Source organism: Tribolium madens, unplaced genomic scaffold, assembly GCF_015345945.1.
Source record: "Tribolium madens isolate multiple individuals breed KSU strain unplaced genomic scaffold, Tmad_KSU_1.1 Scaffold_3;HRSCAF=73;Tcas5.2_LG2, whole genome shotgun sequence".
Taxonomy (NCBI): Eukaryota; Metazoa; Arthropoda; class Insecta; order Coleoptera; family Tenebrionidae; genus Tribolium; species Tribolium madens.
In genome coordinates this window covers 5,307,801-5,332,687 of record NW_025401006.1, presented here as the reverse complement: position 1 = coordinate 5,332,687, position 24,887 = coordinate 5,307,801, and the positions used below count along the sequence as shown (strand labels likewise).

Sequence of the window (24,887 nt, the reverse complement as noted above, 5' to 3'; positions counted from 1 at the left end):
AATAATTATAAAAAAACATACAGGGCTTTCATTGCAAAAGTAGTCAGTCTCATAACATGTAAATGTATTTTCAAGCAAAAACAGGTCGATTAGAATCGCGAGGGGGAAGTTCAAAACCAACATTAGTTACATTTTAAGTTTCATCCCCCAGTTGTTAGCCACCCCTACTTTAAAATTTTAAATGGAACCCCTTACTTTTTAAAACGTTTTCGGAAAGAGAAAATCTAGCGTACGAGATGAATTCTAAAATGTATTTTATGTTGGTTTTTGAACACTCCCATCGCAACCCAAATTGACTAATTTTTATTTAACTTAAATTGAGTGGAATCAGACTACTAGGACTAAAAATGTCACGAATTAAACCACCCCTAACTGAAAAACAAATCGACAACAAAATTTGTTATTTGACATTTAGATACGCTGATTTTTTCTCTTTCCGAAAACGTTCTAAAAAGTAGGGGGTGCCATTTAAAATTTTAAAGTAGGGGTGGCTAGCGACTAGGGGTTGAAACTTAAAATGTAACTAATGTTGGTTTTGAACTCCCCCCTCCCGATCCTAATCGGCCTGTTTTTGCTTGAAAATACAGTTACATGTCAATAGTTATTGAGACTGGCTCCTTTTGAAATGAAAGCCCTTTATACAAGATCATCAATATTTTTAAATAGACATAAAATAATGTTAAATATCAAAAAATAAAAGTCAAGATAGGATTTTTTAAACATTTTTTCCATGTTTCTGCTATCTTATCTTACCTACTTAAAAAAATCTAGGGCACGAGTTCTGACACACCTTGTATAATTTTCAAGACGCTAAACTTACAAAACCACAAGATTAAAAACAACAAAACTTTAACGTTCTACAAAATTAACGAAAAACTTATTGGGATTAATATAACTATTGCCGGGGATGTAATTGCCCCACTATTGCTGTTAAATAAAATTTTTAGTAGTTTCCATTTTTTGTCCTAAAGTGGCTAAACGGTCTCTCGGGCCTCGTCCGTCCGGTTTATTTAAATCCATTACCACCAACAAACGATGATTCGATTTGTTTGAGCAATTAAGCATTTGAGTAACCGTTTTATCGGTCATTTGAAGCACGTTCAATAATACATTCGAAATGAAATCCTTTAGTGGACGCCGGATTTGTAGTAAATACCAACACTACCCACACACATCAAAGATATTAAAGCTATTCCTTCCGCACAAACGCAATATCATAACGCAGAGAGTTAGAGAAAATAAAATATTAAATTTGACGACCATCCCGAGTCGACGTTAGCTATGAAATTTTAAATGGGAACATTCCTTTGAAACGCATGATTATAATTTGTTCCCTTGAAAGTAAATAAATCAAATCATTTCAAGACCTGGAAATGAAAAAGTGCACGGCATTGTTGTAATTAAAAAAGTCAAGAGAAGGCCTCTCCGTCAATTAGCATATTTATTAAAACTTTTCTAATTTTGGCCGATTGCGAATATCTGAACTTTGTACAAAATGAAAACATACTTTATTCATTTGAACCTGGCTGTAAATCGGGATACGAATTCTTTCCTTTCAGGAATGCATTACTTATTGATAAATGCAAAACCAGGCTGGATATCGTGCTGTTTTGTTTGGAGAAGGAGGAGGAAAAACTCCTTTTGTGTCGATTGTTGCATTTTAGACGCAATTGCAATCTCTTTAAATGTCACCAACAGAAGGTTTATTAGCGAGTAACTAATGAAGCTACTGGTGGGCCAATTAAACACTGTCTTCAGACGTACTTGCAAATGTAATTGTTCCGTGTCAGGCGTACTGTCGCCTGCTTATCTCACGTTGAACAACTCCCGAGATTTATGCCTCTTGATATTACACAGAGTGTGGGCTTACGAACATCAAACTGTGCTGAAAAACTCACCAAGTTTGCTTTTATTGTAAGAGCTGGAAGCAAACAATTTTTTCAAGAATGTGTTCGAGAATCAATAACTAAATAATATCGATTTGCCATTATCCAGCGACTTGAAGTAATTTATTAAAGAAAACGTATCTTTTCAATCCAGTCTATTAACGTTTTCTTGATCATGTTGCACAGTTATTGACGAAAAACACGCGCTGCATTTCTGTTTTCTAAATAATTTCTTTTCAAAATGTTTTAAACCATTACATTCGTTTAAATATTTTAATAACGAATCAACTGTCAGGCACTTAGCAACAGCCTTTCAAAACAAAATAAAAACTCGGCCTGAAACATCACGTTGTTTGGTCTTTTCGGAACTTTACTTCGAATTGAGTTACAGTTGTGAATTTCGGCCCAAGATAGAAACTTTTCTAATGCGAAAACATGAGTAAAAACGAAATGTGAAACATTTTGATTTATATGAGCAAAGTTCGCGTTTGTTTTTATTGCTTCTGATATCGCCGGTATAAAATATTTAAGCTTGCATACCAGCCTGCAATACCCAGCAAACGGAATTAGAACGCTTTTACTAGCAATTCGATAGTTTACTACCGAAATATCGACTCCACCATCAATAACTTAACAAAAGGAAATCCTCGAATTTTCAAAGTTTTCTGATCCAAACTGAGTCAAGACTCACATTAAAATTATAATACATGAAAAGAAAAGAAACAAAGAAAGTAATAAGCAATAAAAGCTTACACTTATGAAAGTTATACATGTTGTAAATACTCATACTTCTTTGAAAAACATGTTAAATAGATTGCCGCAGGCAATCAATGTTACAGTGTTTAATTTTCACAAATAACATACAACTATTTCAAAATAAATGTAATTTAATATAATTTTAAAACAATTCAAATCATAATAAAAAAGGATATGAAAAGTTACTGAATACGTTATTATATTACTTTAAATTTTGAACTCACTTTGAAACTTTGAATGTTTTTTTTTCGAATTGTTTGTATTCATGGTGTACAGGGTATTAATTTTTAAATTGTAAATTCAAAATTATGACACCACTACATTATTTTAAATTTTTAAAAATGTTGTAATATTTAAAAGTTTGTAATGTTGAATATTTGATGTTCTTTTTTTTTATAAATATACAGGGTGTGTCACAACTCGCGCCCCAGAGAAAAATTTCAAGTTATATAAGATACCAGGAACATGGAAAAAGTGTTTAAAAAATTCTATCTGTCAAAAAATTTTGACATTTATTTTTTTTTCATTTATTTTTATGTCTATTTATGATACTGGTGATCTTGTATGTAAATGTTTTTTTGATAATTATTTAATAAAGGTACAAAAATTTGGCCCATAATAGCCATAAATAACATTAAAAACAAAGTTACAATTTACGATACAGCTTCCTTGTCTCTTCTGCTAATAGCCTGTAGCAAAAAAACTTGGAAAATTATTTTATCAACAGAAATATATACTCGTAGAGTCAAATTGTTATAAATTGTTTTTTTTTTCATATCCCTGGTATCGTTCTCTGGGCGCGAGTTCTGGCGCACTCTGTATATGTACACTAAAAGAAATTTGTGTAAAAACTTATTATTAAATCTCCGCTGTTGTTCTAATATCTGGTCTCACTTAGGCACAACATAATTTTTTTGTGAAGATATCCTATTGCAGTTTTGTAAACAGCTGCACCAAAAAATGCTCTTAATTCAGTTGCACACTTATTTTTCCTTGCCTTGTATTATAAAAATTAGAAAAATTCAAATCTTTTTTGACAATAAATGTAGTCAAAATCACTTTTTAAAAAGCGGGAATATTTAATGTGATTTTTTCTGAATTTTTCCTAAATTATTAATGGTTTTATAATCACGAAGTTAGAATTGTTGTATTACAAATTAGTTGACAATGATATCTCACAGATAAAGAATCTAAAGCAGATTTATAATGAGAAACAAACGATTTTTTAATGTCGATAAAAATGATAAAATTTTATTGACACTCAATCTGCGCTAGATTTTCATTACATTAGTAGACCTGATGATACACGTTTAGTTTCAAAACATCAAAACTAAATGGTTCAGTATTAGAATGTCGCATTACAGGGCATGTAAGGTAAAGAAGGCAAATTAATAATTAATTGGTTGTTAATGTGCGATTAACACGTGAATCTGAACATTTGGTTGGTTCAATTTGGTCACGTGATCAGTTAATCTGACATTTGATTGCAATTAACTTAATGACGCTTCTATAAACCGACCCCTAGACTTTAGTTAAAAAATGATACAATTTCGAAAGATTATTTTTTCTAAAAAAAAAACAGGAATATGGTCAAACTTTTATCAAAATATACTTTTTGTGACAGGATGTCTCGACTAAAAGAGTAAAATTTTTGTGTGGCTGAGCCGGCGGTTCGTCTTTTTTCTGTAATTATAAGGGCAATTGTTTTTATTGAGCGCTGACCATCTGGTTCCTGACGTCACGATGCGCTCTGGACTTGATTAATAATGAATGCATTTCGAGCGGTCGGGTCGGCAGCTCCAACAAGTGAAGTTAGTGAAACGCGCCCCAACACCAAAATGGAAATTCTCACTGCTTTCCTATTCATGACCGGTCCCGATGTGTATTTCCTCCGATATAACAAGCGAAATGTGTTATTCCATACAGAGGCGAGCGTGCATTGTGTGCGAGTTACGCTACAATGATTTTATTCCGTCATTAAGCCGCCTTCACACCGATTATTCATCCAGTTATTTGTTTAATTACGTAATTAATAAGTCACATAGTTAATGAATTCATCTCGTCGACGGCCCGACAACTAAACTCACACAGTTTACAATCGCTACAGTAAATATTTATTAATATAATAACACCTGGGGCGGCCATCGGTCACGCGATCGCTTGCCTTATACGGAATTTTATATGGTGTGGACGCGACGATGACGAGACCTTCGAGCCTTCGTGACGAAAACACTTAATGCCATCCGAAGCCGGAAGATGGACAATCACAAGGTTTTTCAACGGACCATTGATAGGGGAGTCTTATTTATGAACTGTGCTCCACCAAAATTGAAAAAACTAAACTACTCAAACATTAATATCATCATCAAGATCATTCCGCAATATAAACAACAAATATTAAACAAAAATGTTTACCGGAAACCGGAAGTTTTGTTCCTTTGGAAAAGCACAGGAGATACATTTTTCTAGAGGTCACGCGACACACATCCAGTACTACTCATAACTTATTAAAAACATTAACTTGAAATGAAAGTCACCGATAGACTTAACAAAAAGATTTAGTGCTTAACTCGATTTTACTAAAATGGCACTTGAGTCTTACATACTTTTTAAAAAATACAATATCAACAACAATTTTACGTTCATTTTAAAATTCTAGTCAGAAAAATTGAGGAAATTACCTGTTTATGTTTTTCTCTGCTCTGTTAATAATTTAATTTAATAATTTTATTTTGAATAATCAATAATTACTGTAAATTAGGCTTCACATTTGATTGTAGCGTAATTACTCACTGATTTTTCTCACATTAAAATATGTTAGAGAACAAGTATATAACACAGGTCTTTTAGTACTATTTTTTAATTTTTTTTTAGGGTCAATTAAAATGTTATTTTGTCAGTTACTAATTTATTCCATTTCTAATTACCAAATAGTTACATTTGTCTTTGGAATGATATCAGACTATTTTAAAATGACTATTCGCTTTGAAAATAGAATTAGGTATAATACAAAATTGTTTTACTCTTACATACAGGGTGAATTTTAAGTATGGAAAATAATAATATAAATTAAAGTAATGTGATTGTGTTTTGGGAATGAAATTTTGTTTTGTTTTTGAGTTATGCGTTTTTTTTTATTCAAAATGGCAACTTTTGTAAAAAGAATTTTTGCCAAAAATTAAATATAAAGTAGATGGTTGTAATTTTTAGATCATAACCCTTATGAGAAAAATGATTTTATAGTAGGTTGTCATTTAAAAAAATTAAAAATTTTGCAAAACTCTAAAACAAAACAAAATTTTGAAAAAATGTTATTCCTGATAAAACGTTGTATGTTTATAGTACTTTATCATTCATCAATTAGTTTTTCCAAAAAAGTTTAAGCAAAAAACGGTTGGTTCCATACTTTTTAATCACCTGGTTAGTATATGTAGTTGTCGTCAAACTATGTAAATCATATCAGTGCTAACACATATAGTAAATTAAATAAAACACAGTTTTCTTAAAGACACTTGCATTTATTAAAATAATTTTAATGTTTATATTAGTGGTTATTCGTTTAGTTTAGTTACAACCTGTCATAAATTTGCATACATGCACGTTCGAAAACATTTATATTAATCTGAGATCAAAAATTGTCTTTACGATAGATTTTCAAAATTAAAACACTTTGTTTGATTCATATTTATTTTGTTGACAGGTTATATTTATTGGAACACTTTTTAAAAAATAGGTAATGCTGAGTAAAAAATAATTTTGACTTATCCATTATACTCAAATGAGAAAAAATTATGGTTTAGTTAACTAATTATATTTTTTTACTTTGGTTTAAAATAAAATCATTTAAATACATTTAATCAGTAAGGCTCGGATTATATGCACGAAAAATACGAAAAATTCGTAAAATATGCTCATATATATGCACGTATTTTCTCAAAAATATGCATAAGATATTAAGAAATATACTCCAATATATGCCAAATATGCATTGACATGCAAAACTTTTAACAATAAAGAATCAAAGTTGGGATAAATTTTTATCCTCGAGTATACAAGACTTTGTATTTTCGGTATCTTGAATTGCACAGGATGAACAAAAGAAAATAAATAAATTGGTTTTGCCTCAGACAAGCAGCCATGTTAATAACCTAGTAATTAAGCTTTTCTAAGAAATTTGTACTTTTCAGATCACATCACTTTAAACTATTTCGCTAAAATTTACTTGCAGGCAACTACTTATTCGAATGGAAGGATTATAGCCATACCGGGTGAATAAAAAGTATAGAACCAAACGTTTATTTATTTTTTTATATTTTAACAAAAAAAAATCGCGTAACTTAAAAAGAAAAAAATCTTTTCTCAATATACGATCACATTTTTTATATTGCTTTAATTTATTTTAAGTATTATATTCTAGCGGCAATTTATTTAAAAAAAAAACGCTTAGTTCTATACTTTATATTCACCCTGTATAAAACGAATTCATAAAGGAAACACTCAGCAGGACACTAATTCTTTGAGTCCGGCTTACGACTTACCGGTTGTTTTTTTCTAACATATCTTGTAATCGGATCTTTTTTTTAACTGTCTAATTTTTAAATTGAACTGAAATTCTTAATCAGAAATTTGTGATTTGAAGAAATATGCTCAAATATGCAATATTTCTTAAAATATGTACGAAGTTGTCAAAATATGCATCAAAATTGGCCTATTTTAATCAAAAAACATTAGATATGCATAGAAAATTTATAATTTTGTTGATATACCTCTTAATAAAAAATATGCATTTTGCATATAATCCGAGCCTTATTAATCAGTAAGTATTTAGAACAAATTTTGTTTCATTTAATATTTCTGTTAATATATTTTTTTTTTTAATTTCATAATCATAGCGCAGGCTACAGATTGCGAAAAAACATAAAAAGTAAAATCCTTACCTTCATCTTGATTACTCCCGACCAGGATCTCCATATCCTCGTAATCCCCTTCAGCCAGCATATCCATGGGATGCTTGGGCATAAAAACCCCATCCACTGTAGGCGTCGAGGGGAATCCCAAAATCCCCGAATACGAATTCCACTGTTGCAAGGAAATCGTCTTGGCCTCCACCGCCCTCATACAATCAATGACCTCATGCGGCCTCGACTCCAACAACGAAACATTGCATCCACAATCCTCCACCAGCACCTTCCCAATCTGCTGCGCCCTCTCCCCCGACATATAACTCCACGGGGCGTTCATAGTCCCCGACTGCAAAATCCCCCTCCTGGCCAAGCCTTTAGTAACTGGACTCAGAAGGAGGATGCTGACGGAGCCGCCCCCAGCCGACTCACCAAACAGAGTGATGAGTTCGGGGTCGCCCCCAAACGCTGCTGCGTTCTCTTTGATCCAGCGGATGGCTAGGGCTTGGTCCCACATGCCCATGTTGCCGGGGGCTTCCTCACTACCGCGAGGGAAGTACTTGCTCAAGTAGAGGAAGCCGAAGGCGCCCACGCGGTACTGCATGGAGGCGACGATGACGTCGGAGGTGGCGGCGATGATGTCGGCGTCGTAGATGTCGAGCGTGGAGGTGCCACTCATGTAACCCCCGCCGTAGATCCACACGAGGACGGGGACTTTGGGCCTCTCTAGAGGAGGCTTCTCGCCGTGGTGGCGGATACGCAAGCGCTGGGGCACCCAGATGTTGAGGTAGAGGCAGTCTTCGGAGATATTCGTGTTGGGGTTCCACATCTCTTCGCCCTCAAAGCCGGGGAAGTACTCGTAGCGCTCCTGGACAAGGGGAAACAGTTGCAAAATTTTCCGAAAACACCCAAAATGATATTTTCATAAATCGTCTCTTACTAGTTTAAGGTAATTTCGGAAAGGAAAAAATTTTGAGTATGGAGTTTGAACCCAAAAACATATTCTGGTTACGTTTATGAACACAGGGTGGCTCAAATTAGGCTTCCTCGCTTAATATCTGTTATTGTTATTGTTCGTCGAAGAGTCTTATTTAAGACACACTGTGTACTTGGTTTGAGTATATCTATACACAACCAGGTGGAAAAACATTAAGGTTGTTTAAAAATACGAACAAGTTTTTTTCTTTGTACAGGGTGGCTGATTTCTTTTTTATGACCGCTTTGATTTATTTTTATAATATTATTATTTATAACGTCAATGATTTTTAAGTAACGACGTTATCACTATATTTTTTAATGGCAACCAACATTTTTGTTTACTGTTTTTGGCATATTTTTTTTAAAAGATAGAAGAATAAGAGGAATATTCCTATTACCAAAAATAGTCTACAACAAAATTGTTAGTTGCTATTAAAAAAAAATAATGATGACGTCATTACTCAAAATCTAATGACGGCATAAATGTTACAATACTGTCAAAATGTAGCATTTATAAAAACAAAATCGACTCGTTAGAAGATTTTTTTGAAAAATGACCTATAACAAAAATATGAATTTTGTGCGTTACTTTTGGTTCACCTTGTATATATAAAAGATATTATCAGTATCCTAATGCGTTATTAACGTAAAATTATAATTGTGTATGTTTAAATTTTTGATTAATTTAAATTTAGATGTAATATGGAAATGGAAAAATGTGGAAAAAAATGTGTTTGTGAGTCCGCGACCTATCCTTCCGTTAAAATCACTGTTTTTCCAACTTTTTAATAAAGTTTTTCATTCCCCGTTTCTTTTTTAATTAAATCCGTCCGCCCGTGCGTTGTGTGCAAAAAGCGCCCCCACGCAAGCAGCCCCTGCCCCTTCGGACCTGGTAGCACGAGTTGGGCAACTTGGTGGCATCCAAGATGCCGTGCCAGGGATCGATGGGCACGGGCTTCCTGAACCTCAGCTGTTCGATGGGCGGCTTGGCGAAGGGAATCCCCGTGAAGACGTGCACTTCGCGACCCAGCACCGTCTTGGCCTTGCCCCGCACCAGGCCGCTGGTGGTCTCGACGACCAACGGATCGCTGTGAAAGTCTCTGGCTTGGGGCGGGCGCGTCGTCGTCTCCTCGCTGGGCCAGGAGTAGGCGCGGGCAGAAGCACTCAGCGACGCGACGACCACGATAACGACGACGACGACGATATTCAGAGCCATCTTGCAGCACCGCGTCTTCGGCTGGTTCACGTGGCCGCCATCGCCGGCTCGGCGCACCACTTCTAACAGGTGTCGGTTTCGAGCGCACACACAACTGCGGATCGCGGACACGACGACGACGCCTCTTCGACGACCTGCCGCGGACTGTGCGATGCCATGGCGGCGGCCGGCAGGCGTGCGCGCCCCGACCCAGACAAGGACTCGCGAGGAGTAGCACGGGACGAGGCACGGCACGAGTTCTCCAGCAAATTTACAAAAAACACTCAAATCTGATCCACAATCCTTTGATTTTTGATCAGACACAAGAAATCGTTTTGAGTTGATTAGCTACACTGGCCACCAAAATTACTAACCGCACAACTATATAGAATGCGATTTTTCACATTGAAATATTTTTGTTATTCTTTGTCGGATTTCGATGAATTTTTGTTTGGCTTGAAAAAAATACTATGTAGATCATTGTATTTAATTCAATAACATTTCTATATAGTTTTGTCTTCTAAATGTGATACTCCAATGACAAAGGCACTGTTTTTTTTACTTATTTTTATACTGAGCTGTGGTGTGCAACAGAGATACAAACTTAAGTTTTCACTGATTTTAGATTATTGCCCATTCTTTTCTGAATTATGTACCACATTTTTTATAATTTTAATTCTTGAGACATGAGAGATATAAACTTTCAAAAAAAGCATTACAATTTCGATTTCAATGAATGTATTAAGTAGGCCAAATTTGTCAAAACGTCAAAATAGGCGCATGGAAGCTTCCAATAGCACTACCCAACAATTTTTTTTTTAATATGATTGATCTATTGACACGTCTTTCAGGGTACATTAACAACCCTAATTACGAATTTGATAAGAAAAATTCTTCATCACGTACAGATTTTAAGTTATAGGAAAATAGTTTTCTCAAATTTCATCGTAAAAATTGTTCATTTCAAATAGAGTTTAATTAAATAGACGACGAAAGAAATTTATTTATTCACTAAACAATAACAATGTTGAAAGATGTATAAGATTCTAACATAAATCTGTTGTAGATGAGTTTTTTGCAAAAGCTGACTTTCTTTTGTAGTGTTTTAACTTCCCTTATCAGGAACCAGCAGTAATCCCTCATTATAGCTGGATCCCATCTCCCTTGGTACCTCTTTTCCATTGTCAATATATCCTGGTGGAACCTTTCCCCTTGCTCGTCACTAACGGCACCCAAATTTGGGAGAAGAAACTTTTAATGAGAATGGAGAAAATGAATTTTAAGTATTTCGTTTTTCGGCGATTTTGTCGAACGTACTTACATATGATATCTTAAAATGCCTAACTTTAAAATTTGACGTGCTATGGAATTTTCTTTATTATTTTTGAGTTTAGCACATAGAATTGAACAAAAAATAACTGTTTTCTTCTCAGTCTCTCAGCTAATGTAATTAACCAGGTCCAAGTTTCTCAGATTTTTTGTGTTCAAAGATGTAATTGTGCTCTTTTGGTAACATAAGCATTAATTTTCGGTTTTATTATTTTTTTATGTAGCCTACTTTCTGAACGAACATTATAAAAGCAACGTCTTTTTCAATGCTTAGTATCTCTGAGGCACCAGAAGATAAAATTTCGAAACAAATTGGTCCTCATTCAGAAAAAAACGGGCAATAATCTGAAATAAGTAAAAACTTAATTTTGTCTCCGTTGCACACTGCAGCTCAGTATAAAAAAAGTAAAAAAACAGTGCCCTCGTCTTTTAGGTATAATATTTACAAGACAAAACTAGAAATGTTATTGAATCAAATCACAATGTTTTGCAAAATTCGTTCTTTGAGCCGAACAAAAATTCGTCGAAATCCGACAAAGAATAACAAAATATTTGAATGTAATAAATTGCAAAAGTTTAGGTGTCCGGTTAATTTTGGCGGCCAGTGTATATAGGTTTTTAAAATTTTAGGTTTTAACTAAATCTTTTATTTTGTCATAAATTATCGAAGAATTGTAAAATTTAACAGGGTGTTATTGTTACAAATTTAAACAGGTGAAAGAATATTAATTTCTAAGACAAAAGTTTCCTATGAACATAGTTTAGTCAATTAGTCATGGGCATCTTAAACGGTAAAAAGAATTCAATATTTAATTTTTATCCTCTTTATGATCTGTAAGACAAATTGTAAAGTGATTTTACTCAAATACGGTAAGTTGTATCGAAAAAACGCAAGGGACCTCTTTTTTGTGAAAAACTATGGAATTTAAAATTCTGTGGTTGAAAGTAGCAAAAACCAACTGTCAAAATAGTTGGGGTACTTTTTACCCTAAACCCCCCAATTTAGGACGCTCCTGAGTAAAAATTTTGACATTTTATCTTTGAATATGTTTAGGTGTATAAAGGTTATCATTTGTACCAAATTTTGTATTTTATCTACAATGGTTTCTAAAATATTGGAGAAAAATCCATTAAAAAATGCACCTCTGTCAGAGGAAGTGGCTTCCTTATATAATATTTTCAGATACATGTTTATGGGAAACTTTTATCTTAAAATTAAATATTCTATGACCTCTTTAAATTTGTAACAATAAAAACGATACACCCTGTAAACAAATACGTGATTTATAAGAATATTCGTGAATTTTTCTAATTCTTATCACAACTTTCACTTCTTAGTAGCTGTTTACTTTCTGAGTAATTTAGTAGGAATATTTTAAATTCCAGAGTGCAATTACAGAGTATTTCAACAATAATATTTTTTCTGAAAACGTTTCAGAGGCGCGATTTCGTCATTTTCTGTCCATTTTGTCTCATTGTGTGTTTATTACGCTTCGCATAAAACAGCTTAAGTGAAAACATCGCAAAGAACAAAGTATGTGGCCTCAGGCCGGGTCTGTAATTAAGCGTCTCTGATCGTAAAAGCTCGTAAAAAACGTATCTGCGTAATTTCTCTTCTTCCAGCGTTGATCAGATTTGTCAAGCATTGGATCAAGCGAGACGTGCTGATTTAAACAGTATAATAGCCACTAATGAAGCTGATATAAGCAATTGGCTTTTCCTGCCCATCTACGCTAGAACAATCAGTAAACCCCACCTGCAACGCTACAACTCGACTACAACTAGTTTCTCGACTGTGACTGGAAAACTACACCAGCAAACGAGTAAATTTTCCCTCAACTGTGAGAAATAAAACGCTTGCTGTCTGCTACGGATGGTTTTTAGATAAACTTTCTCCGGATCTGTCAAATTTTTGAAGAGAAAGAAGCTTTCAAAGCAATAGCAAGTTTTATAATTTACCATCTTCAAGGCGTCTCAGTAATTAATTTATGATGTACAAAGCATACGTGAAAGCTTAGCGAAACTTTTAATTAACAATTTTTTGAGTCGGCAGTAAAAATGTTGAATTGGCTAAATAATCATGCTGGGCTGTACCACATTGTGTTTTAATTAACCTTTCATGAGCCTAAAAAATGCACTAAACAGCTAACTGGTTAACATTAAATTACATAAATGAGACAATAAACTCAGGATTTGTAAACCTACATGTGGATAAAGGAGAATGTCGGGAATTTTGTAATCTAATTAATAAAGTTGGGTATGTTATTAGAGAAACCGGACAATAATGCGAAACAATCTCAACACAATACACCTAATATAAGTTTACGAGTTTATTTTACGAAAATGGCCACTATACTACCGGGTCACTATTAATGTTTGTGACAAAAAAATCTACTGCCAACACTGAATTATTAGCAATCTTTCTAACTTGTTATATCAGAATGTTTTAGGTGACGGCTAAATATGCTGTCACCCGTTGCAAATGAATGACAACTGTCTATAAAAGTTTTACGTTTGAAAGTCAAGGTTGCCAAACTAAAGTTTTCAATTTGTCACCAACTTGAGGTAAAAAATCACAATCATTTACAGTCACTCGGTATAATAATTCTTTTTGTTTTATTTTTTTTTTAACTACAGAGTGATTCAAATTTTAAACTCAAAAAACAACAATCTTTCCAATTAGAATTAGATTCATGGAATTAGAAAACTAATTGATAAATGATAAAGTACTATAAAGATGTGATGTTTTATCAAGAATAAATTTTTTCGAAATTTTCTTTCTTTCTTATTTTTTAATATTTTTTTTTACATAAATTGCAATTTTTACAAAACAAAATCGCATAACTTATACAAACAAAATAAAATCTCGTTCTCAAAATACGATCACACATTTTCTATAAGCGTTTTATTTCATACTTTATATTCACCCTGTATAAGTACATAAATTGCATATGTAGATAGAAAATGAAGATATTGTAGGTATTACTGATTTTTAATGTGTTTGAAAGTTTTTGTTGAGATTTATTTGATTTTCTTTGTATACGTATCTCATAGTTTCGTTTAATGACGAAAAATATTCTTTGGTTAATATTTGATGATGATTTGGTGTTAATATTTTTTACTTTTTGTATTTTGGGCAGTGCGTTTTATTTTTACACCAGCTATTAATTAGGAATCGAAATTTTAAAGAGTTGAAGTGTAAAAAATATTTTTAAGCAATTAACAAAAGCATAATAACAGTGCACTCAATTTTTAACCATATATTATTTTGATTTTTGACATTTAGACCGGCCACTAATTACTTATCGACATTAAATATTAACGAAATATGTTATCGACAAAGTAAAACTTTAACAAACGATTGAATCAATACGAACTTTGCTTATTGTTACGATAGAATCATAATTCGTAAAATGTAACAACTGAACTTGTTATCGTTTAGTTAACTTTTGTAATTTAATCTAGTTTGCATAATAAAAAATTATATTTGTTCGGAAGTAATGGTAACATAACTCTAGAGACAACAGTCGCAGAAACTGTATAAATCAGTGCGAGTTAAATTGTTGATGTGACACCACACCGGTTATTTTTCCAATTTCCCTTTATCACGTCAAGCGTTGTAAATCGGCCCCTATAAAATTCCCCAATTTCCCGTATTCGGCACCTGATGATGAATTCCAAGCATATTTGAACGTAGCACCTAATCTAGAAATTCGTGCGTGGAATTTTCACCGATAAAATAATGTAAAACCGTCAAAGGACAGCGGACGACCAAACGACGGTTCTGCAACAGTCAGGTGCCTAGACAGCGAGCGTTTTCACAAACCTACAGGATACAAAATCAATATGACTTCACCTGGCTACTAGCTGTGGCCATCGCTACCACCTGTCAAACCTTATTTTACTCTCTTTTAAGCTGTCACAATTTTAATTCGCGACGGAAATAATATGTAGTTTTTTTTGGAAAAATCACCGGAATCGTTTTGGCGCTATGAATACTGATATATCGAATTACCATACCCGCCAGCACTGAAAACGATGCTCCGGTATTAAAAGCTATCTTACAGCTCGCATATAATGTCAATGGAAAATGTAGGTAATACTCCTCGAAAGCAAGTTTCACAAGTTCAAAAGAAATACTAATATTATTCCAACAAAATCAAATCTAATTGCCAGAAACTGATACCAACACATTTACTACAAAGCACTAAACTATGCTTCAACTCTGCAAACTGATATTTAATCAATGTCAGTTCTCTTTTTGAAACTTTTTTGAAAAGTTAGTTTTACAGTTTTTTGTGACAGGCGGAAAAGTCGAAGAGGTTTTTACGCAATGACAAACCGACTTGTTTCCCATATACAGAGTGTCCTAGAAACGAGTTTAAAACTGGTTCAAACTTTTTGTTGGTACAACTGCTTCATTTTCAAATTATTTATTAATTAATTATTTTTATTTTTACCACTGAGAAACCGAACGTTAAACCGCACAAATATGCAGAGTGTCAATACTTTATCACAATTTGAACTTATCACACGATATACATAGAAATATTTAATATTGAATCTTTTATTTACTCTACTAATCCACAGAGAACTTTTATAAGTTCCATTACTATGTTTTGGTTGTGATTTTAAAAGATGTGTTAGAATTACATATGTTCTTTGAAAATAGCAAAACTCTTCCATACTCTTTCAAAACATATTTTCTTAATATCAAGGTCACGTGAGAGAGTTAAAATATTAATTAAATTAAATATTAAATGTTAAAATATTTTTCTACGATCCTAAAAAAAGTTATTTTTTTTACACTAATTTCAGAAAATAAAGTGGCCAATTACCTCTCAGGGATATAAAAATTTTACGTTCTTCGTAGAAACTGACGAACATGCTTCTAGATTGAATAGCGAAATTGAGATATTAAGAGCATTAATTGTTAGTTTTGAAGGTTTTTTTGCTGGGTCGTAGGAAAAATTATATATATTACACTGGAGGAAAGTGTCTTTTCTTTCTTGTGTAGTTAAGGAATTTCCACCCGTGGGTGGAAAAGATACACTTAACCGCCCTTGTAATAAATTTTTTTATACAAAAGTAATAGAAAATACAGAACCAAAGCATTGCTTGAAATTAACTTAAAGGATGTTTGAAGAAGTTACTTTACTTATAAAAATAAAATATCCTTTATTTTTTTACATTTTTGAATGTAGCTTTTAATGATGATATTTTTAAGCTAACTTTCTATGCATCGATTTCGGTTAGTTTTTGAAGATATTGTTGACACTCTTTTGAAAAATGTATTACACAGAAAGTACAAATGGTAGAACAAGCAGTTTGTTATAAGTTAAGTATCTTAAAAAAATTAAATGGAACACCTAATAACCTAAACACTTAATTAACATAACATAATAGGATATTTATTAATCGGCTATATTATTATCAATCCAGAACACTATTGGACTACCAGAAGAAACATTTTGAATAAAACCTTCAACCAAAAAAATATTTAAGATTTAAGTTTACATTTATAATTTTTTTGATTTAAATTTTTGTTCATTTCCATGTACTTGTTCAATATTTTTTAAAACTTTTTATTTTTATTATTATTTTATTTTTGAGGAATCGATCCAGTGAGGCTTTAATTAAAACTGGATTGTATCAAGGCTAAAGAAATAAGAATCAAAATGTGTTTTTGGGTGTAATTTTCTTGGCATGAAGTATTTTTGTGGTAAACCAGTCAAACTTATTTAGAGAAAAAGTGTCGGCTCGTGGGCAATTTCCTTACCATATAATTTGTACATTTGAATGTTGATTTAGTTTTGTGACCTTTACGATAATGATTCGTTAAAATTTAATTATACAGGATTTGTTTTGATATGAATGCAAGTCACGATATAAGGTCAGGTGTTTGTTCCCAAGTTATGATTTTGAGCTCTGTAATCAATTGATTAAACCAGCAGCAAATGTAATAGTCGACCTAGAACAATGCATTTTCATGTGTACTACGAATTCAAACAAAAGATCGAAATACGAATCACGCAAAAGTTTTAAGTACAATTGCACAATCCTTGTATTGAAATTTCGAATAAAAGAATGGTTGTTGGAAATGATGAGAGAATTTTTGTGTAGGAGATTCAGACATGCAGGGATTAAAGATTTAAATTTTGGTCTGTTTGCTGCTCGTTGGTAATAAATAATAAGTAAGAGAGTCGACTTAAAATGTCAGCTTTTCTATTATTCTCATTATTCCGTCTGACCTTAGACAATAAAGTCCCCGTGTCCCAGGTCTAGTTAAGTCCGGTATCATTCCGAAGGGTTCCTTTCTCATCCAAGAGCAGACGCTTAAGACGGCGGCTCCCCCGACTTGCTCTGCTATTTTACATGACTAATAATGGAACGAAGCAACTTAGTTATGCATTTTATAGTTGCCGGCAATCTAAGATGTTGCACCTTTGAGATTAAACGGCGATGGTATTATGAATAAGTATGACGTTATTATCTACCTTGCTTCTTGTCTGAGGTTGTGCAAATTTACAATTTTTACTTTGACTGTTATTAAAGTCACGTCGTTGTGTCCCAGCTAGTTTTTAATCGTCTCTGCATTCAATTGCCACTAGTTGCTGGAACGACTTTATTAAATTGTTGCGCTGTGCTTTCCAAACAATATTTTACGCTACAATAAATAAAACTCCCGGTTGCCACTATTAAGTTTACACTGGAAGCTCAAACAATGCGCTTTTGTCATGCTTATGCATAAAGCTTTTTATTGTTTCTGATAGGGTAATGACTACATAAATTATTTTAACGCCACCTAGACATCACCCTTAATCCTGCACAATATTACACAGACAATATTTTAACGTTTTGCAAATTCATGATTTAATTTTTACTTGTCTGAAGAGAAAATTAATTTTTTACTATATTTTTTTAAGCTAAGTTAATACTTGGACATGAAGCTTCAGTTCAAAAGTTTAATTATAAAAAAGAACAAATCCTGAATAGTTTACGAGTTGTCGACAGAGAAATGCCACATTTTCACTAGCATCACCAAAGTGAAAACCACCTTTGACTAAATAATGTTTATTGTCTGGTACATAACTATATAATTAGCTATTTCCCTTCTTACAAGTCACTTTTTTAGAGTTCAAAAATTTGCCAATTTTTAGAAACTATGGTTGTTTTTCTTATTTTGTTCAAAAAATTCTATTGAAAAATTGAAACTTAATTTTAAAACATTTTTATATTACTTAAATAGAATGTTGGTCTAATTTATGTGTTGTTACGTTGGAGTAATAATAAATTTAAATAACTGAAGAAAACTTTTACTTGAAATTTGGCTTACATTTTAATTTAATATTTTCCATAAGATTTTTGTTGCTTAAATTAAATTTTATTTCAAAATATTTTTCAAACACACATTTTACATTTCCACTATAGTTTTAAGAATTAAAGTATTTATAAGTTTTTTAATCTGGTGTAAAAAGCTTTTTTCATTGTATTGTAAGTCAATATATATTGATAATTTTCTAGTTTCTGTTTCTAAAAATTCGCCTGCGTTTCTTTCTTAGATGGACACTAGAAATATTTTTTCTGTTATTTCCAATATTTTTTGGAAACTCCTTCTTAATCAATTAAAATCATTTTTGTTTATATTTTGAGAAATTCTTTTATGCTATGACAATTTGTAAGTTTTTTCTTATTTGTATGTGTTGTAACTTTCAATAAAAATTATCTTTTCTTGAAGACTTTTTTTAAACTAATCAAAAATAGAAAATTTTACTTTTCTTAATGTTCTTATTTTTTGTAGAAAGAGGAATATTCAAATAAAAGTGACAGTATTTTGAATTAATATTTTTTTTATTTGGTTTAATATGCTACGTTATTAGATTAGGAAGAAAAACACGCCGTTGTGAAACAGCTACATCAACCCTTAAATGTAAACAAAAGTCAATTTTATGAGAAATACAATAAATTTTGGTAAACCATTATTTCTGTGAAGGTTTTGTTGTGGAAGAACTTTAACATTATTTCATAATTCACGAGAAAATAATTGTTCCAACATAAAAATGAAAATTAGGAATAAAAAACTTAATTTTGCTAGGAACCTAACAGAAAGTTTGTTTTTACAACGTAATTTCATAAAGGAAAGTGGCCAATTACCTCCCGGAGAGGTATAAATTTTACCACGTCATAGAAACGGGAAAACATGCCGCTAGATGTAATGGAGAAACTAGGATATATAAAAATTATTAATTATGAAGTTTTTCTTGCTGGAAAAATTGTATGTACTACATTGGGTGGTTACTGTTCTCGACAAGTCCCACCTGAGACACTTTTCTCTCTCGTAATACAAATAACTATTTCTATTTTATTGCAATATATCAAGAATATTTGACGTTAAATTAAACAAGTATGGAACCAAGCGGTTTTTTTAATTATTTGCTTCCAAAAAATAATAATTAATACATATAAATCAAAATAGTATGATTGTATGTGATTATATTTTGAGAATGAAATTTTGTTTTATTTTTGAATTATGCGATTTTTTTGTCAAAATGGCAAGTTATGTAAAAAAAATTTTTGCGAAAAATTAAACATAATGAAGATGAGAAAATGGTTTTATAGTGAGTTGCCATTTAAAAAAAAAATAACAATTTTGCAGAACTCAAAAACAAACAAAAAATTTTGAAAAATCTTATTCTTAATAAAACGTCACATTTTTATAGTACTTTATTACTCATCAATTAGTTTTACCAAAAAATAAATAGTTTAATCAAAAACGTTTGGTCTCATATTTTTTATTTGCATGGTAAAATGCATGTAAGGATCTTACCTTACATGCATTTTACCATGCAAATAAAAAATATCCAGGTATCTGCCTGGAACATGAAAAAAATTCTATCTAGGTATAAAAATTTCGAAGTTATGAGAGTTTAAATTTTGCACTTTGAGTCAATTTTTTTCTGTTGGAAAAATAATTTCCCACGTTTTTTGCTACAGGCGATTAGAAGAGGAAACAAAGAAGCTATGTCCTAACTTGTAACCTAACTTTTATGTTATTTGTGGTTGTGGTTTTTATTGGCAAAACTTTTGTACCTTCACCAAATAAATTAGACATAAAAAATGTTAAATGTCAAAATTTTTTACAAATGGAATTTTTTAAACATTTTTTCCATGTTTTTGGTATCTTATCTTACTTGAAATTTTAGGGGGAGGGGCGCGAGTTCTAACATAAAAAAGATTAACCGTACAATTTAAAAAGTGGTACAAAAGGGTTGAAGACGTTTTCAGAGATAAAACTTGACTTGGTACTTGATACGACATTTGAACTGAAAATTGTTTCGACTTTTACGAAATATCTTTTACATTGTCAAATAATTGATTGATAGATTTTTTTCTATTGTTAGTTTCATGTGTAATTTTAATACAAATCAAAAAACACAGCATTATTAGCATAATGTAACATTTTTTGATAAATTTTATTTCAAAATGTTTTTGCCTTTCACAATAATCCAAAATGACTTGTGAAGAGACTCAAAATTCACTTACCTTGGCTTAGCATCTATTTGAAAACATTTATTTTACGATTTTGCTAAATTATTATCTGAGGGTGGTTATTATTTTAATAAACACTTTAGTGCTGTTTTAGGTGGGATACCATGTGGGAGACGATAATTAAACTGTGTGGGATGCAACCACAAGTAGTTTCTGGTTGAAACATATTTTCAAGCTGTTTTAGTGTAATTAGTCGGATGTATTGCATGGCCGGAAATCACCATATATAAAAGGCCGGAAAAGTCAATTATTCTGCACTCATTACCCTTTTTAATTAAGTCCGGCTCTAAGATTTTGACAGATTGTTCAATATTTAACAAAAAATTTCCCTTGAGACTCACTTTTTAATGTAAGATCTTAACTATTTGCTAAAACCGGTTTGATTTAATTAGCTGACATATAATCAGCCCCATTTTTCTTCAGTCTAGAGATTTTTAATGAATTTAGCTACGGCAAAGTTGACTCTACGAAGGATAAATATATTTTAAGCATCGACATGCAAACATCATCGAGGACAAATATACCCAAGGTCGAGTCGGCAAGGATATCTAAATTTACGTCGTTTTTCCCATTGTAGCTCTATTTGGTTTGTGCATTAAACAGAGCTGGTGCAATTAAGAACATGAGCCTTGACGTAACTTTGAGAGTATTGCAAACAAAGGGCTGTTCTATTATGCATGGACGGTTCAAATCGAGCCGAGCTAGGTGTTGATGGAAGCTTGGCTTTGACCAAATTGAAAATTTTCAACGAATTTTCTTCGGTTCAATCCGATTACCAACTTTTAATGTGGGACAACTAGTCGGGACTAATTCAGAGCACAAGTCGACCGAGACGTGCGACGAATAATTTACCACAATCTTCTTCTTTTTTCATAATTCCTAACGCCTTTTAAGACGGAATATTTATGATTTAGCCTCGCCCCAATCTTTAGACCCTCGGATTCCCAAGAGAGGATATAAAGATAATAAATTTGTTGTCCGCTTTCTGGATTTTAAAACACAATAGTTTTGTCATCGATTGTTGCCGACTTAATGAAAGTTTAATCAAGTGAACCATTATATTTGTAAATAAAGCAGTTTTTAAAATGTTTTGTTTATCGATTTGGCTAACACAAATACGGTTTTTCATGTTTAATTCTCTCAGAAATCAAAGTTGGATTAAGCTCAATTTTACGGCACTTTTCGATTTAAAAATCTAATTTGCAAGCAATCCTAACACAAAGTAAAAAATTAATGAATAAAAACAAAACATGCGAAAATGAAAATATTGAACAAAATTTGTGTTTAAAATTTTGTTTGTCATAAATCTTAAAATAATAAAAATTTGCAAAATAATCAAGAATGTTTCTAATAATAGCTGTAAATTGTCAACACAAATGACAAAGTCATTATACAACTAGAAAACAAAATTTTGTGGGACTATTAAAAAAATATACACGATGTGTGAGAACTCGCACCTCAGAAAAAAATTCAAAAGATATGATACCAGGAACAGGAAAAAAAATGTTTAAAAAATTCTATCTGTCAAAAAATTTTGATATTTAATTTTTCATATTTGACATTTTTTGGGGCGCGAGTTCTGGAGCACCTGTATATTTGTTACAATCACATTAACTGTTGATTTGTTTTCAAAAGAAACACTTAATTAATTTATTTTAAAACAACTTACAAGCTGTCCTAAATAAAATTTAGGTCCAAGTTAAGGAAAAATGCTAAAACAAGTCAATTTTAACGAAAAATTTAAATAGCAAGAGGGGTCGAGTGGCATTATTTTGAGATTTTTTTTAAGCAGTATATTCCTTAAATTGAATTGTTTTTTTATAAGCGCTTTTATTTTCCTCTCATAGTAATCTCAGAAAAAATTGTTCAAAATTGAAAAAACATGTGTCACTCGACCTCTTGCCATTTTTTAAAGGGATGGTCTGGGAATTCGAGGGATGCAGAAATAACTTTGAAACTTTGATAAAATTTAACTCCCTTTTAAGTTAAAATTGACCTGTTATAACATTTTTTCCAAGTTTAGACGAAATTAGAGATTTTAGGGGGTGCAAATTTTAGTTGGGACAGGCTGTATAATTATTACCTTTATCTTACACCAAAGCTAATTTTTGCAAAAATTAAGTGCTATTATTTAAGAAAAAGTATGCATTACTTTTTAACAAAACATGTTATATTTTGCTTAATAAAAAATATGGACTTTTTGATTAAAAAACTTAAAAATTCAAGAGTAAAAGTTAAAAAACATTCTTATAAAACATTTTATTTTAAAAGAATTTGAGATTTTCATTTTTTAGAAAAAATAAAATAGAAATATTCATTTTGCGATCTAAACAAACTAATTTTAAGCTTGTAGTTATCTTATTTCAATACATCTATAAAAATACATTCTCTTTTATACAAACTTTGCAAATTTTGTCAATTGTATTCACTACTCGTTGTCTTTTTTGTTCGTATAAAGTGGTAGCTTAGATTTTTTTTACTCACTTAAAATTTAAAATAAAATATACATATTTAAACTAGATTTTATTTGTTATGGCATTGCATTATTTCTAACGTATGTCAATTCAAAATTAAATTTTTACTCGTGCATTTCTGCAACTACTTGTATCATAATGACAATGACTAATGAGAGTATATGTAACACTTGCTTTTTAATATACTATTTTGTGTTTGCATTAATTTTGCTTTAACACTTTATTTTTTACGATAAATAAAATTAATCTTTGCTTTATACACTAGTGGATAAACTTCTAAGAAAATTTTTAAATTCAAAATCTAAAATGCAAGAAAAAAACTTTAATTGCCATTTCTGTATTTCTGTTGTTGTTAAATTTTGTGAAATAGATACAAAAATTCTAAATTAGTATAAAGATCAGTTTAGAGTGGATTTATTTAAGTTGTAGTTACTTAAAAATTGGAGTAAGGTAATTAGCGTCGTATTTTGCTTTGTTTACTTTTCATTTCAGTGCATAAATTTCGTTCGTTGGAGTAAAAAATCCTCTTAATGAACTCATTTCGAGTCAGTTGTCTACTCTTTGTTTAACATTTAGTGCGCACCACCACACCTTTGTGTAATTGAAATCCAGCCCGTGTTCAACAAGAGATTTTCCTTGAGTTTTCTCACAAAAATATTTACTGCACTTTTCAAAGAATTCCAACTTGGCAAAACTTTCCACTCTTGGATAATTTTAATAATGCAAATTGAAATGGTCGGAAAGTTCGCATTCTCTAACGTCTTCATTTAGATTTTTTCATCGTTCATTGAAGTGACCGGTTTTATTTGTAAGAAAGCTTACGGCCAAATGCGCAGATAATCGCTAGATCAGTTTTGCTGAACCTGAGGACGCGTAACGGAAAACAAATATTAGCTCAGCCACGTATTCGCGTGAATATCCTTACCTTCCCGTTTTAATTGCTTCCAGGCACCGCGAGCTTTTAGCTCGACTTGAAACTTTTCGTAAACAGAATCGCATTATGTTTGAAATTTTTCCCTTCAAACCTTCGAGCTTAATTGAAACTTGTTAAATAAACGTTTCGATGGTCAGTTTACTTTGCGAAATAGGTTTAGACCTCTAGAACCGCAATTTAAAACGGCGACAGATGGCGCTAGACTATTCAACTCACACTTACCAGCCATAGCCGTCTAGAATGTATCCATTCCTTGGATTTTGTGACACATTCACTCGCCACGTATTGATTGAGCAGATTGAAAAGGCTTGGAGCTTCTTGACAAGTCCAACAAGCTTTTCAGGATCATATATCAGTGTTTCAGTTATTTGAGGCTTCGGGGACGTAGTAATGGATGAAAATGTGAAATCAATAACTCTTTTATAATTACAAGGGCAGGAAACTGGGTTAAGCTCGATTACACCAAGTGCAGTTTTTATTATTGCTCACAAATTGATAAGTGGCTGTTTTTCCTGTATGTTTAATTACCCCCATTAAATATTGTAAGCTATAAAATCGCTCGCCAAATAAGAGATTAAATATTTACGCCCAAATTATTGAGTGATGAATTTTAAATAAAGGGATCCGTTTCGGTTATGACGGATTCCTGGCGTTTAATTCAACGCTTTATCAATAATCCACTTAAATCCATATACATATCCAGACTAATCATTTTTCACACAGATCATTTTATCCCTGACACTTTAAAATATTTATTTATCAACTGATTTTTTAGCTAAAGAAGTAAAAAGCTCAAAATCAAAAAATTAAATGTTTAATAATTCAACTTGTTTTTTAATTTTGTTTAATGTAGTTATGGATTTTTGGCTACAGAGTCGAAAATTT

At 31.8% G+C, this 24,887-nt stretch overlaps 1 protein-coding gene across 1 annotated transcript in view; it reads right to left on the bottom strand.

The window, feature by feature from the left end:
* The window catches only part of LOC123008138 (acetylcholinesterase), a 53,758-nt gene extending 43,867 nt beyond the window's left edge, over positions 1–9,891 (bottom strand). Inside the window, exons 1-2 of the mRNA XM_044403777.1 lie at positions 9,411–9,891; positions 7,580–8,411 (exon numbers count right to left, since the gene is read on the bottom strand). Of these exons, the coding sequence (XP_044259712.1) occupies positions 7,580–8,411; positions 9,411–9,737 (1,159 nt within the window). The 5' untranslated portion in view covers positions 9,738–9,891. The remainder of the gene's footprint in view (positions 1–7,579; positions 8,412–9,410) is intronic.
* Positions 9,892–24,887: the final 14,996 nt, after the last annotated feature.